This window comes from Leucoraja erinacea, chromosome 4 (assembly GCF_028641065.1).
Source record: "Leucoraja erinacea ecotype New England chromosome 4, Leri_hhj_1, whole genome shotgun sequence".
Lineage (NCBI taxonomy): Eukaryota > Metazoa > Chordata > Chondrichthyes > Rajiformes > Rajidae > Leucoraja > Leucoraja erinaceus.
The window spans coordinates 2279278-2293048 of NC_073380.1; the positions used below are offsets into that span (position 1 = coordinate 2279278).

The 13771-nt window shown below is 41.9% G+C and overlaps 1 protein-coding gene across 8 annotated transcripts in view; it reads right to left on the bottom strand.

The window, feature by feature from the left end:
• The window catches only part of golga4 (golgin A4), a 117622-nt gene that overhangs the window by 76823 nt on the left and 27028 nt on the right, over window positions 1-13771 (bottom strand). For 6 of the 8 annotated variants that reach the window (XM_055633515.1, XM_055633516.1, XM_055633513.1 and 3 more), the window contains 4 exons: window positions 9778-10098; window positions 5802-5849; window positions 4777-4833; window positions 1618-1716 (listed from right to left, as the gene is read on the bottom strand). In XM_055633515.1, the coding sequence (XP_055489490.1) occupies window positions 1618-1716; window positions 4777-4833; window positions 5802-5849; window positions 9778-10098 (525 nt within the window). Of the gene's footprint in view, window positions 1-1617; window positions 1717-4776; window positions 4834-5797; window positions 5850-9777; window positions 10099-13771 lie in introns of all 8 variants that reach the window. The other 2 variants (XM_055633511.1, XM_055633517.1) reach the window with 1 other exon arrangement.

Below are 13771 nucleotides of genomic sequence, written 5' to 3' on the forward strand. Positions count from 1 at the left end.
TCCACTCAACGGAAGTATCATCACTGTATCCAGCATCAAACCCAATAAGAATTCTATACTCTTCAGCGAAATCACCTCTCATTCTTCAAAACTCGGGAAGACAAGCCCTGTATGCTTAATTTCTGTTTATCTGACAGGACCACCACTCACCAATCGATCTAGTGAACCTTCATTGCCTCCTCATTTGGGTAGTCGAGGCATGTTCAAAGGTAATCTCACCAGGACCCTGCACAACTCATCTGAGGCACCTTTGTATGTTAAAAACTAACGTGGCATCAGCCTTCTTAACTTCTTGCTACATCCCCCTATTACTTTCAATTATTAATTTACAAAGACTCCTCAATCCTATAGAATATTTTACAAAATGGTACTAATTGAAAACGACCTTGCTTTTAATTTCCATATTAGATTCTTTCTGCTATGCCTTGTATTATGAAGTTAGCTAGTTATGAATTCTCAATGCCAACTAGCTTTGCACTCATCAGCAAACATATTTGATAATTTTCATCCTCTCGGCTAAAGCATGGACATATTTTGTGAACAGTCCATATCAATTAGCACGCTTTACCTAGATTTTTGTGCAATCTATCCTTCCAGAGAGGCCTATCATGCAATACATTATTAAAAGCCTTGCTGAAGTCAATAGACTCCATTTACAGTCCTGCCCTCAAACTTCTTGATAGCTTCTTCAAAAAACTCAAATTCGTGAGACACGATTGCTCATGCACAAAACCATCCTGCTTATCCGAATCAACTGGTCTTTCCAAATCCTTTAGAATCCCCTCCAGGAATTTCCTACCACGGATAGATATATAAAAATAGGTTATTCTGACTTTTTTCTATTACATCTTATTCAATCTTCAATTCAACCCAGGGTAACGCCACCCAACCACATTCTCTATTTTTATTTATTAAACTCTTGTCGGCAGCTTATCCAAACCCTACTGCCAGGTAAGCTCAGCATTCCTGTGTGTGAATCCATGGAAAGCAACTAGTTCGGATGAAGTTAGACAAAAATGCTGGAGAAACTCAGCGGGTGCAGCATCATCTATGGAGCGAAGGAAATACGTTGCCTATTTCCTTCTCTCCATAGATGCTGCTGCACCCGCTGAGTTTCTCCAGCACTTTTGTCTACCGTCGATTGTCCAGCATCTGCAGTTCCTTCTTAAATAAATAGTTCGGATGCAGTCCCTAGCCGCATCCTCAGTAACTGTGCTAATCAGCTGGCAGAGGTATTCACAAGCATCTTTAATCTCTCTCTACTCCATTTTGAGGTTCCACTCCATGGTAAATTTAACTTCATAGAGCATCAGTCAACAATTTACAGGCAGGGCACAACTTCTGGAGCACAAGGGGATTTTTAATCACACCTTTCTGATCTGCCGAGCTTTCAAGTGTGTTGACAATAAAAGTGGGGAGAGAGCGGGGAAAAGAAAGCAGAGGGGGAGTTGTGGACCCATTACGCCCGTGCTCCACCTGGACTCACACCTATTTGTCCCCTCCCCCTCTCCCCACATTCCACTCTTTATTTTCAGATACAAACAGAACATCCAAATCAAGCCACCAAAGATCACATGCTCAATACACTGTGAATATATGCACAAATTAAGTTTTAACCTGTGTCTGCAGAACACCAATAAATTGATCTTTCTCTTCCAGGGACGCTTCAAATTCATCTTGAATGTGCTTCTTCGCTTGTTGAATCATTTGTAGCTCCTGATGATTTAACAAGACAAATTATGGAAGACATTGATAGAGTAGGCAGTCCATTGTTTACCCACAGCAGAAATGTAAATACTAGAGGGTATAGAATTAAGGTGAGGGAGGGAAATGTTGAAAGGAGATCTGTGGAGCAAGTTTTTTTTTGCAGTGTGGGTGGGTGTCTGGAACGCACCGTAAAGGGTAGCAGTAGAAGCAGATATGATGGTGGCATTTAAGAGGCTTTTAGAAAGGCACGAGTATGCAGGGGGTGGATGGATATGGATCACATGCATGCGGATGAGATTAATTTAATTTTGCATGATGTTCCGAACAGACACCGAGGGCCAATCGGCCAGTTCCTGTGCTGTTTCCTGGAGAGTGGTATTAGTTTCCCATCAAACCCTCCCCCAACCAAGTTTCAACAAAAGAAAATATATCAGGACAGTTATGTCAACTCTCAGCATGAGTGTGAATGCAGTAAATGTGGACTGCAAGACAAATACCCATCACAATAGTGGAAAAAACTGAAGATTTCCTTCTATGATGTAACTAAAAATGTAAAGGAGGTTTGAGAGTCCATCTGGAAATATTCAACTAGCATTTTTGCAATCATAAAGGGGCTGTCCCACTTGGGCGACCTAATTGGCGAGTTTAGAAGAGTTTGAAAAAAAGACATGTTGAAGACCTCCTTCGACTATGTTGAAGACCAGCTTCGACTAGCTACGACTAACTTCGGGAAAATTGGACACCGAATAGTGGAGAGTGAAGACGATCTCCTTCGACCTCCCTTTGACGATGATGCGACTATCTACGACTACCTTCGACTACCTTCGATTATCCTCGATTACTTACAACTAACGTGCCGACTTACTAAGCCAACTAGTAAAAAAAGTATCGATTTTCTCCATGGCAACCTTTTTTAACTCGCAGGCATTTTTTTAACATATTGAAAAGAACGCCGCGACCTAGCTGAGGCCACGAGTACGCGGAGACCACTCTCGAGCATGAAGGAGAGTTACGAAGACCTCATACGACCTTGTGTCGACCATGCTGCGAGTATGAACTCGGGGATTAGGTCGCCCAAGTGGGACAGGCCCTTAACATTAAATTGTTTCCTATTATTCCAGAACATTTGTCTCCACTACAATCAGCTCTGATATATATTCTATGCATTTACTTCTCCTTATTGGAAAGTATCTGGATGCACCTTTCAAGATCTTCTTGTCTTATTATCATAGCCTGATGTTCCAAATCTGCCTTATTTCTACCATTTGCTATTTTGCCTTAGTTTTATATAACCCTAAATATCTCACAATGACAAATCTTTCAAGTCCCATTCTGAAATTTTCAAATGACATTAGTTCAAAAAATTTCTTTGGGAAAGAGATACAGATTTCACTTAATTTAACCTGGAAAAGATTTCATGGTAAAATCCCAAATGGGTTATATTTAATTTCAAAATAAAAAATAATTTACTTGATCACAGTTTAAATTGTAAACACCTCAATTAGGATCATCATTTAATTTCTGATCCTCAAAGGATTAAAAGGAGATTCAGGGTAATCTGATGTAATAATCTAATTTGTCTAGTCCTGGTGTCACTCTGATTTGAGCAACAATCCAAAGATTTTGTGTTAATGGTGTCTAGTGTTAAAACAGTGCCTACCTGAAATGCCTTCTAAATCATCTCTGGCTCACCACCTACATTTGCCAAGTGCTGATTCATCCTGTCCCTACTAAATGGGCAAACAGGCTCAAAGGGCTAGATGGCCAACTCATTCTCTTATTTTAAGGTTCTAACAATACTCCTCTTTTGCAAAGATCTTAGACTTTTGGAACTACAGTAAACCCTCACCCTAACAGGCCCCAAGGAGGGGGGGGGGGGGGGGGGAGGTTTAAGAGATGGAGAGATGGTGTCCGTTATTATTACCGATTGTCCGCTATAATTGAATAAGGGGGTTAGTGTGTACAGGACTATAGGAAAACAACCAACATACACTAAACAATAAAGGACACAAATGCTGGAGCAACTCAGCAGGATAGGCAGCATCTCGGGAGAGAAGGAACGGGTGATGTTTTGGGTCGAGAGTTTTCTCCAGGTGCTCTTGTTTTCTTCCACCTCACAAACACATGTGGGTTTGTTGGTTACTTGGCCTCTGCAAATTGTCCCAAGTATGCAGGATGCCAAAGTGGGATAACATAGAATGAGTGTTTGGGTGATTGATAGTCAGCATGGACTCTGTAGGCCAAAGGGCCTCTTTCCACACTGCATCTCTAACTTAAAATAAATTATTTATAACCATAGTAATGACCTGAATAAAGGGATTGAGTGAACTGCTGCCAACTTTATCGATTATACCAAGAAAAGTGGATGAGCAAACAATGAAGATGATGCAGAGCCCGATGAGGAGCTAAGGATTGTGGATAGATTGGGTGAAGGAGTATAACAAAAGAAAATGCAAGGTTATCATTTTTGGAAGAATAAAATAACAAAATAATTTAAATGGAAGTTAGACGACAAATTGTTGTATGAAGGGATTTGAGATCCCAATGTATGAAATAAAAGAAGCTTGCATGAAAGTACAGAGTACAATTTTGGTCGCTGCAGTTAAGGAATTATTTAATTACATTGAAAGGTGGATACGGAGATGTTCCTTCTCCTCATGTGAGCTATCTAAAACGATGATAGACACAAAAAGCTGGAGTAACTCAGCGGGACAGGCAGCATGTATGGAGAGAAGGAATGAGGTGAGGTTTCAGGTCGAGACCCTTCTTTAGACCTAATCATCTAAAACGATGCTTAAGAAGGAATTTATTTTATCCAATGGTCTTTTCTATTCTTTGGCCCAGGCAGCTGAATCAATAACAGAATCATCAAATTACTGGCAGACAATGGAACAGATGAAGGAATCAAGGGGTGATGGAAGGGAGCAGAAAATTGGTGAGACCAAAGTTGGGTCAGACATAATCTTATTGTGCAGTAAACTTTTGGGGCAGTTTGGCTTCCATACATGGGTGGTTTAAAAGCATCACAGACAACAGATGGGCATTAATATAAAGTATGCAGCGACTCACCTCACGTAATTCTCCAATTCTGCGCAGAGCTTTATCTTGACCCTGACTCAAGACTACCTGAAAGTGGGTAGAATCAATTAACAATTCATGAATTAACTTCACTCCACACTGAAATTAAGCTGTACATGTTCTAGTTCTTTTTTTAATTCATTTTTACAATGATAAGATTGCTAAATAACAGTTCAAAAATATAATAAATTCAATTATGGTGGTGAATATTTCAACTACAATCAAACTCTCACAATCTGTATAAATATCACCGACAACTAACTGATCGGGTTGAACCATCAACAATACGGCCAGGAAAGCACACAAAACGCTTCTACTTCCTCAGAAGTCTCCCATGTCTCCAGGACAAGAGGTCACAGTTTAAGGATAAAGGGGAAATCCTTTAGGACCGAGATGAGAAAAACATTTTTCACACAGAGTTGTGAATCGCTGGAATTCTCTGCCACAGAAGGTAGTTGAGGAGTTCATTGGCTATATTTAAGAGGGAGTTCAGATTCTCAATTTAATTGTCATTGCGTGTACAGTGACAACGAAATGCATTGTTAGATGTGCCCTTGGGCTAAAGGGATCGAAGGGCAGGTACAGGATACGAGTTGGATGATCACTCCATGATCAAATTGAATGGCGGTGCGGGCTCGAAGGGCCGAATGGCCTACTCCTGCACCTATGTTCTATGTTTCAACGATGCTTACCAATATCTACAATCCATAGAAAGCCAACTGACAGGATGCATCAAAGCTTAGCATAGCATTTACTCTGCTCAAGACAGCAAGATATTGCAGAGGGTCGTGTGTGCAGCCAGGTCAATCACACAACCAGCCTACACATAACAGCTTTGCCAAAGAGCATATTTACAAACACTCTCACAAATATACAGCAGACATAGTGCATAGATAATTAAGTCAGTAGATAAAAACATAGTTAAGTGAAAAATGATACAAGAAAATTTCACTCAGAATATTTCCTCTTCTCTAGCTTCACAATTATATGAGAATGCAGCTTGTACATTCACTTGCCTGCATTTTTTCTTTGTCTCTCTGCAAAGTTCGATAGGCAGTAACCAGCTGAAAAAAAATGAACACAGCTAATTATGAAATATTCATCTTCAAATTTCTGTTCTAAATATATTTACTTCCAAGTAGGAGCATGGAGTAACAAATAATGAATTTTCAAAAACACATTGCAACATTTTCAGGATTCTGAAATTAGATGGAGGATGAGGTATATTCTGCGTGAAATGAGGAAATGTACTATGGCTGAGTTTATCAGAGTGTATTATGTAGTGTACACAGATCTGAAGAAGGGTCTCGACCCAAAAAATCATCCATTCCTTCTCTCCAGAGATGCTGCTTGTCCCGCTGTCACTCCAGCAGTGTCCATCTTCATCTGAAATGAATACCTCGCATCCATATTCACGAGGGGAAAATTTAACAAAGGGATGGTGAAATTGTAGAACAAGTAACCTATAAAGATAACCACAACATGCTAGTGTAACTCAGTAGGTCAGGCAGCATCTCTGGAGAAAAGGAATAGGTCACATTTCGGGTCAAGACCCTTCTTCAAACGGAGTCAGGGAAGAGGGAAACTAAAGGTATGAAAAGGTACAGAACAAATCAGAGCTGGCACTGGTGACCCATGAGCCCACAATAGTCCATTGTTGGCTGTGGAGGAGATGATAACGAAGAGATAACGACAGTGAACATGTGGCAGGGAATATATCACCTAACAAACCTCAGGGGCAGCAGGGACCCACCGACAGCTGCAAGTACATCGCTGGCAGAGGAGCTCAACCACTTTTTGCCCGTTTCGAGAGAGGTCCGAATGAAAGAACCTCTCTCCAACTGGACCCTGCTGACCAGCCACATACCCTCCAGTTAGAGGAGGTAAAGCGGGCCCTGAGAACTGTTAATGCTAGTAAGGCTGCTGGCCCGGATGAGATCCCAGGCAGGGTGCTCCGGGACTGTGCTCACCAGCTCGCTGGGGTATTCACAGACATTTTTAACCTTTCCCTAGCACACTCCTCCGTGCCAGCGTGCCTGAAAACCACCACTATCATCCCGGTGCCCAAGCAGACAATCATCAACTCCCTCAATGACTACAGGCCCGTTGCTCTTACATCTGTAGTCTCCAAGTGCTTTGAAAGGCTGGTCCTAGGTCACCTTAAATTATCTCTCCCCCCCTCACTCGACCCACACCAGTATGCATATAGGGCTAATAGATCTACAGAGGATGCCATAAACACTGTCCTCCATGCTGCACTACAACACCTAGAGGAGAAGGGGTCATATGTCAGGATGCTTTTTGTTGATTACAGCTCAGCTTTTAATACAATCATACCCAGCAAGCTGATCACAAAAATGCTAGACCTTGGCCTCAGCAGTCAACTGTGTCGGTGGATATTGGACTTTCTCAGTGAACGCCCACAGACGGTGAGACTTGGACCCTACACCTCGACATCCCTGACCCTCAGCACAGGAGCACCGCAGGGCTGTGTGCTCAGTCCGCTCCTCTACGCCCTATACACACATGACTGCTTGCCCCATCACCCCGCAAATAGGATCATAAAATTTGCGGATGATACCACCGTGGTGGGGCTCATCTCAAATGGGAACGAGGTCGCCTATAGAGAGGGGGTGCACAGACTTTCTGAGTGGTGTGCTCACAACATTCTCTCTCTGAACACTAAAAAGACAAAGGAGATCATCACTGATTTCAGGCGACATAGAGCGGAGCTCAGGCCACTGGAGATAGGGGGCGAGGAGGTGGAGAGGGTGCCTAGTTTTAAATTTCTGGGGATCAACATCAGTGAGGATCTTAAATGGTCTGTGAACTCTGCTATAGTTGTAAAAAAGGCGCAACAGAGACTTTACTTCCTCAGAACACTGAGGAAGGCCCATCTGTCTGCTAAACTGCTGGAGTCTTTCTACCGCTGTTCGGTAGAAAGCATACTGACTTACTGCATAACTGCCTGGTTTGGGAACTGTTCAGCAGCTGACAGAGCAGCTCTCCAGAGGGTGATAAAAACTGCCCAGGGTATCATTGGACTCCCCCTGCCCCCTCTGGAGGACATTTACCACTCCAGATGCCGCAGCAGGACCTGTAATATCGTGAAAGACATTACACATCCTTGTCACCACCTTTTCACACTGCTGCCCTCAGGAAAAAGGTACAGGTCGCTAAAGTCACGCACTGCCAGACTCAAGAACAGCTTTTACCCATCAGCAATCTTGGAACTGAACTCTGTCTCGGGAACGGGTTATGGGGAAGGAGGGGGGGTGGGAGACAGTGTTAATTTATGTAAATGTGAATCCATGGGTGGGTTTGGGGAGGGAGGGAGTGTAAAAAGTATGAGTATGTGAATGTTTGAAGTTCTTTTAAATGGAGAGACACAGTAATCTCATTGTATGTGACACATGCAATGACAATAAAGCATTCTGATTCTGATTCTGAAACTAGTAGGAAGACCAGTATGGGGGAGGGTCAGAGAGAGAGGGAATGCAAGGGTTACCTGAACTTAGAGAAATCAATTTTCATACCGCTGGATTGTAAGCTGCCCAAGCGAAATAGGAAGTGCTTGTCCTCTAATTTGCGTTTGGCCTCACTCCGACAGTAGAGGAGGCCCTGCACAGTCTCCCAATGAAGGCATGGGGTTTCCCTGGGTGTTCCGGTTCCCTCCCACATCCCAAAGACGTGCAGGTTTGTAGGTTAATTGGCCTCTATAAAATTGTCCCTAGTGTGCGAAAATGGAATAACAGAATTAGTGTGAACAGGTGATCAATGTTCGGCATGGACTCGAGGGGACGAAGGACCCGTTTCCAAGCCGCATCTCGAAAATAAACAAAAAAAATGTCTAAAACGCAAGGACAAAGGGGTAGTAGGAGTTGAGGAGACCGGATCAAGATTTTTCATTTACCCAGAGAGTGGTTAGTATTTGGAGCGTACTGCCTAACTGTCTAGTGGAAGTGGAGATTCTCACATTTAAGTAATATCGAGACGAGAACTTGAATTACCAAGGAATGGAAGCCCACTGGTCATATGCTGAAAATGGGATTACTGTTATTGGATTAATACTTTGTGATCAGCATGGACATGGTGGGTCTGTTTCCAAGCTGTACAATCTTACAGCAATGTACACAAACAAATTTTGTCAGTCTTAAGGAGGATCCCGACCCACAAAGCCGCCTATCCATGTCCTCCAGAGATGCTACCTGACTCACTGAGTTAGTCCTCCAGAGATGCTGCCTGACTCACTGAGTTGCTCCAGTACTGTGTGCCTTTTTTGTAAATCAGCATCTGCAGTTCCTTGTGCCGACATATATTCAGCATGAGCTGACCAAAAAAAGTTTGAAAAAAATTGTTAACCGTAAAAGAGAAACCGCTGTTGAATACTTTGCTGACACCATATTGTCTTCAAATCTGATTAACCAAATATTAATCACAGTTGAGGCATCAGGTTATAATCAAAATCAGTTCTTAGATTCAATTTTGTAGCTAAGAATTCTTTGCATTAAGATTTCTAATCGATGTTGTAAAACAATATGCATTTTACAAAATGTTCAATTACTAAATTTACAGTGTGGATACTTCTAAAACCACATTTATAAATAATAATAAAAATTTAGGAGTCGGACATTGCCTGTTAAGTGAAACGCATGTTTCTGGAGGGGGGGGAGCATTTACATCAGCACATGTGATCTCCAACAAGTGAAGATGAGATCAGCATAGTTTTAATTAGTCCAGGGGAAGCTTACTTGCACAAAATTGCTATATGTAGTAGTTACAATCTTGAACATGCTTCATAGAATTCAAAACATTGAGGTAAATAAACGTGAAAAGCGCATTGTATACAGAAATATTTTTCCTTGATACGTAAATTATTTAGAATTCAAGGAAATGGCTCTGCTCACAGGACAATATGTGGCATTCTCAGTAGTTTATAAACTAAACTAAAACAACAAACATCCATCAGTGCAACATTTCAAAATCAGTTACCTCTGAATATTTGAATCTATAGTTGCCCAAGCTCCGCTCCATCCTACGAAACTGGTTGGAAGATGGGTCCCGACTAAGGCTCTCAAAAGTGCCTGCAGAATCTTCCGTCTCACTTTCAATGTCTGACGATGGATCAAAGATGGTACCAGAAATATGAGCATCTGCATCAATTCGATTAAGTGAGTCCCTTGAAGCAGTTCGTAGCAGTGACTCTTTTGAAGGTGATGAGAAAACTGATTCTTTGGAAGAAGCTCGGAATAAATTCTCCAAAGATGGAGCACGAAGTTGACGTTTTTGGACAAAAGATTGCAAGTCGGTCTTCTACAAAGGAAGCAACATTTTCATAAAATTACTTTTCAACCATTTAGATTAAGTTTTTTTTTAATTTGGTTATTTTGAAATGTGAAGTGACTGTCAGTTAATTTAAGCTTGTTTAAATTTAGTTCTTAATTATACTTCATAATTCAAGAGTCATAATATGGAGATAATAAAATCTGTATGAAATAAAGTTTTAAAAAAAAGCAGAAACAGTGCAGATCCAAAATAAAAGACAAAGGAAATTCAGCAAGTGCACACCAGATCAGGCAGCACTGAAGACATGAAAAGAGTTAATGCTTTGATCCGAACAAGTTAAATGGCAAAGTGGGCTCCAAAATTGTCTCAGTAATCGGAAGCTGTGACTCGTGGTGTATCACAAGGTCAGTGTTGGGACCTCTGATATTTACACACGATTCATAAGTTTGCAGATAATTTGAGTGTTGTCAATGGCTAAAGCATGATATACAGTAGATCAGATGGAAAGATAGGTGGAGCAACAGTATGGAATTTAAACCTGATAAAAGAGAAGTGATGCATTCTGGAAACAGGGGGAGGCATACACAGTAAATGGTGGGTCCTCAGGAAGTGTCCATGAATAGAGAGACCTTGGAGTAAAAATGCATAAACCCCTGAAAGTGGCAGCACAGTTGGGAAGAGTGATGAAGGCATAGCAGATTACTTCATTAGACTTTTACGATGTGATATTAAAAAAATATTGTTACTAGAACATAATTCAGTTTAGTTTAGAAATACAGCGTGGAAACATCGGCACATGGAGTCCGCACCGACCAGCGATCCCCGCACATTTTCACTATCCTACACACAAGGGACAATATACAATTATACCAAAGCCGATTAACATACAAACTTGTATGTTGTTGGAATGTGGGAGGAAACCGGAGATCCCGGGAAAAACCCACGCAGGTCACAGGGGGAACGTAAAACTCCGTACAGACAAGCACCCGTGGTCAGGATCGAACCCAGATCTCTGGCGCTGTAAGGCAGCAACTCTACCGTTGCGCCACCATTAAATGATTAAATACTACTGGAGGAACAACGTCACATAATCCTCTAGGGTAGTTTACAACTGAAAGGTATGAAAATTGGATACAAGAATTTCAAACAATATTCCAATCTTTCTAACCCCCCCCGTCCCGTCCCCTCCTGTGCACCAGATGTATCCAACCATCCTCAGTTACCCTGCTTCTCTCCCTTCCTTTTGTACTCATCTCCCATCCCCAAGTCACCCATTTCCCTTGTAATTGCCCTCTTCCTGCTCGTTCCAGTCAACCATAACCCTCCCTCCAGCTTTACATTTCATTCCACCTCTTCATTCTTTATCTGACACCCTTTTGTCTTCCAATCACCTCTAGCTTTTGTCACATATTCTACCCATCTGCCAATCAACCCTCTCTCTCCCACCTGTATCTATCTATCTATCTATCTATTACTTGCCAGGCTTCATCCTGCCCCACCTCTTTTTCAGCTTTCACCCCCTACAAATCAGTCTGAAGAAGGGTGTCGCTGAAATACCGCCTATCCATTTACCACCAGATGCTGCCTGATCCACCGTGCTCCTCCAGCCTTTGTTTCTTGCTTAAAATTCCAGCAACTGCTGTTCCCTTTGTCTCCATGATTAAATGCCTGCATTTCCTAAATTGAACTCTTCTGTTCTTTCTCTGCTAACAGGATTAGATTTTAGCAAAAGTAGAATCTAATTTATTGCAGATGGTTGAGTGTATTGGAATTCTACACGGTTATCTATTTTTGACAACTTAAATTAATTAAGTTTCCAGAGGAGGTGACAAAGGTGACTGGTACGCAGTGGATGTTGTCTGCATGGATTTTAATAAGGCATTTGATAAAGTCCCTATTGGTATGCAGATTTCAAAGATTAAGATGCCTGTGATCCATTGTGACCTGGTTGTATGGATTCAGAACTGGCTTACCATAGAAGACAGAGGGTAGTGGTGGAAGAGCGTTATATATTTTTTTAAATGTGGATTTGATGAGGAAGGTTGTCAGGGTGTAGATCAATTATAGAAATGGCAGAGAAAAATGAGCGATGGTGTTTTACATATGGAGCAAGTATGAGGTGCTACACTTTGAGAAGTCGAATGCAAGTATACAGTCAAAGGCAAGACCCTTATTGGCAATAGTGTACAGAGGGATCTGGGGTCAAAGGGGCAACACAAGCAGATAAAGTGGTATCTAGTGGTATTCGAGTGGTAAAGGCGGTTATTCAACCCATATGGACTTTCTTACATTTACGCTCCACACAACATGCAACGGTAATGAAATAGGAACATATGAGAGAGCACTTAAATGTCCTTTCATGTGATCAAGAAGGAACTGCAGATGCTGGAAGATCGAAGGTACACAAAAATGCTGGAGAAACTCAGCAGGTGCAGCAGCATCTATGGAGCAAAGGAAATAGGCGACGTTTCGGGCCGAAACCTTTCTAATATGATATGCTGGTCATGTGATATGCTTGTTATGTGAACCTTTCATGTGATATGTTTGTCCTCATCAGTCAGGGATTTGAATACAAGAGTAATGTTACAGCTTTAAAAAACTTTGGTTAGGTCACATTTTTAGTATTATGTGTTGTTCTGATTGCCCCGATAAAAAATACAGAGCCTTTGGAGAGGGTATAGGAGAGGTTTATCAGAATGCTGCCTGGATTAGTCAGGATGTTTTTTAGCCTACAACGCTCAAAAAAGTTCCTATCCATGTACCTTTCCCATTGTGTTTTAAATGTTGGCGTTTCTGCCTCAACTACCACCTCTGACAGGTCGATCCATATAACCACCATTTCTTAGGTTCTTATTAAAAATTTTAACCTCTCACCTTAAACCTATACCCTCCGGTTCTTGATTCCCCTGCTCTCGGTAAAAAAAACCCTGTGCATGTACCCTACCTATTTCTCTCATGATTTTCTACATCTCTGAACTGCACTCCAACAAATGTCCTATCCTGCCCAAATGTAACCTCACCAACCTCTTGTACAACTGTAACATAACATTCCAACTTTTACACTTCATATCCTGACTAATGAGAGCTAATTTACCAAAAGCCTTCTTGACCACCTTATCTACCTGTGACGCCACTTTCAGGAAACTATGTACCTGCAATCCCTGATCCTTCTGCTCTTCAACTCTCCCTCGGGTCCTGCCATTCACTGTAAAGGTCCTTCCCTGGTTTGCCTTCCCAAAATGTAACACCTTGCACTTATCTACATTAAATTCCATTAACCATTCATTCCTAAGGACAGGTCGTGGGGAGTACCATGTAATCCCGTGTTACCTGCTCCATGGTCGGATAGTCGGCGACTAAACCGTCTCCCCCACCTGGTTTGCCAGGTGAGGAGGGGGCTGTGGACCCCCAGCAGGACCAAAAACAAGACCTGCCAAAGGGCGGATGAGCTGCTAGCGAGCCAATGGCCATCCACACTTCAGTAGAAGTTGCGATCACTGTCGTACATAGCATAGCATTGTAAGGCACCGCGCCCATTGATGTTTTCAACGATGATGATGATGATGATTCCTCAGCCCACTTGCCCAGCTGATCAAGATTAGTTTAATTTAATTTATGAGAGCCATCTTCATTATCTACAACATCACCAACTTTAGCGTGCGTTATCTGCAAACTCATTGATCATGCCATGTACATCATC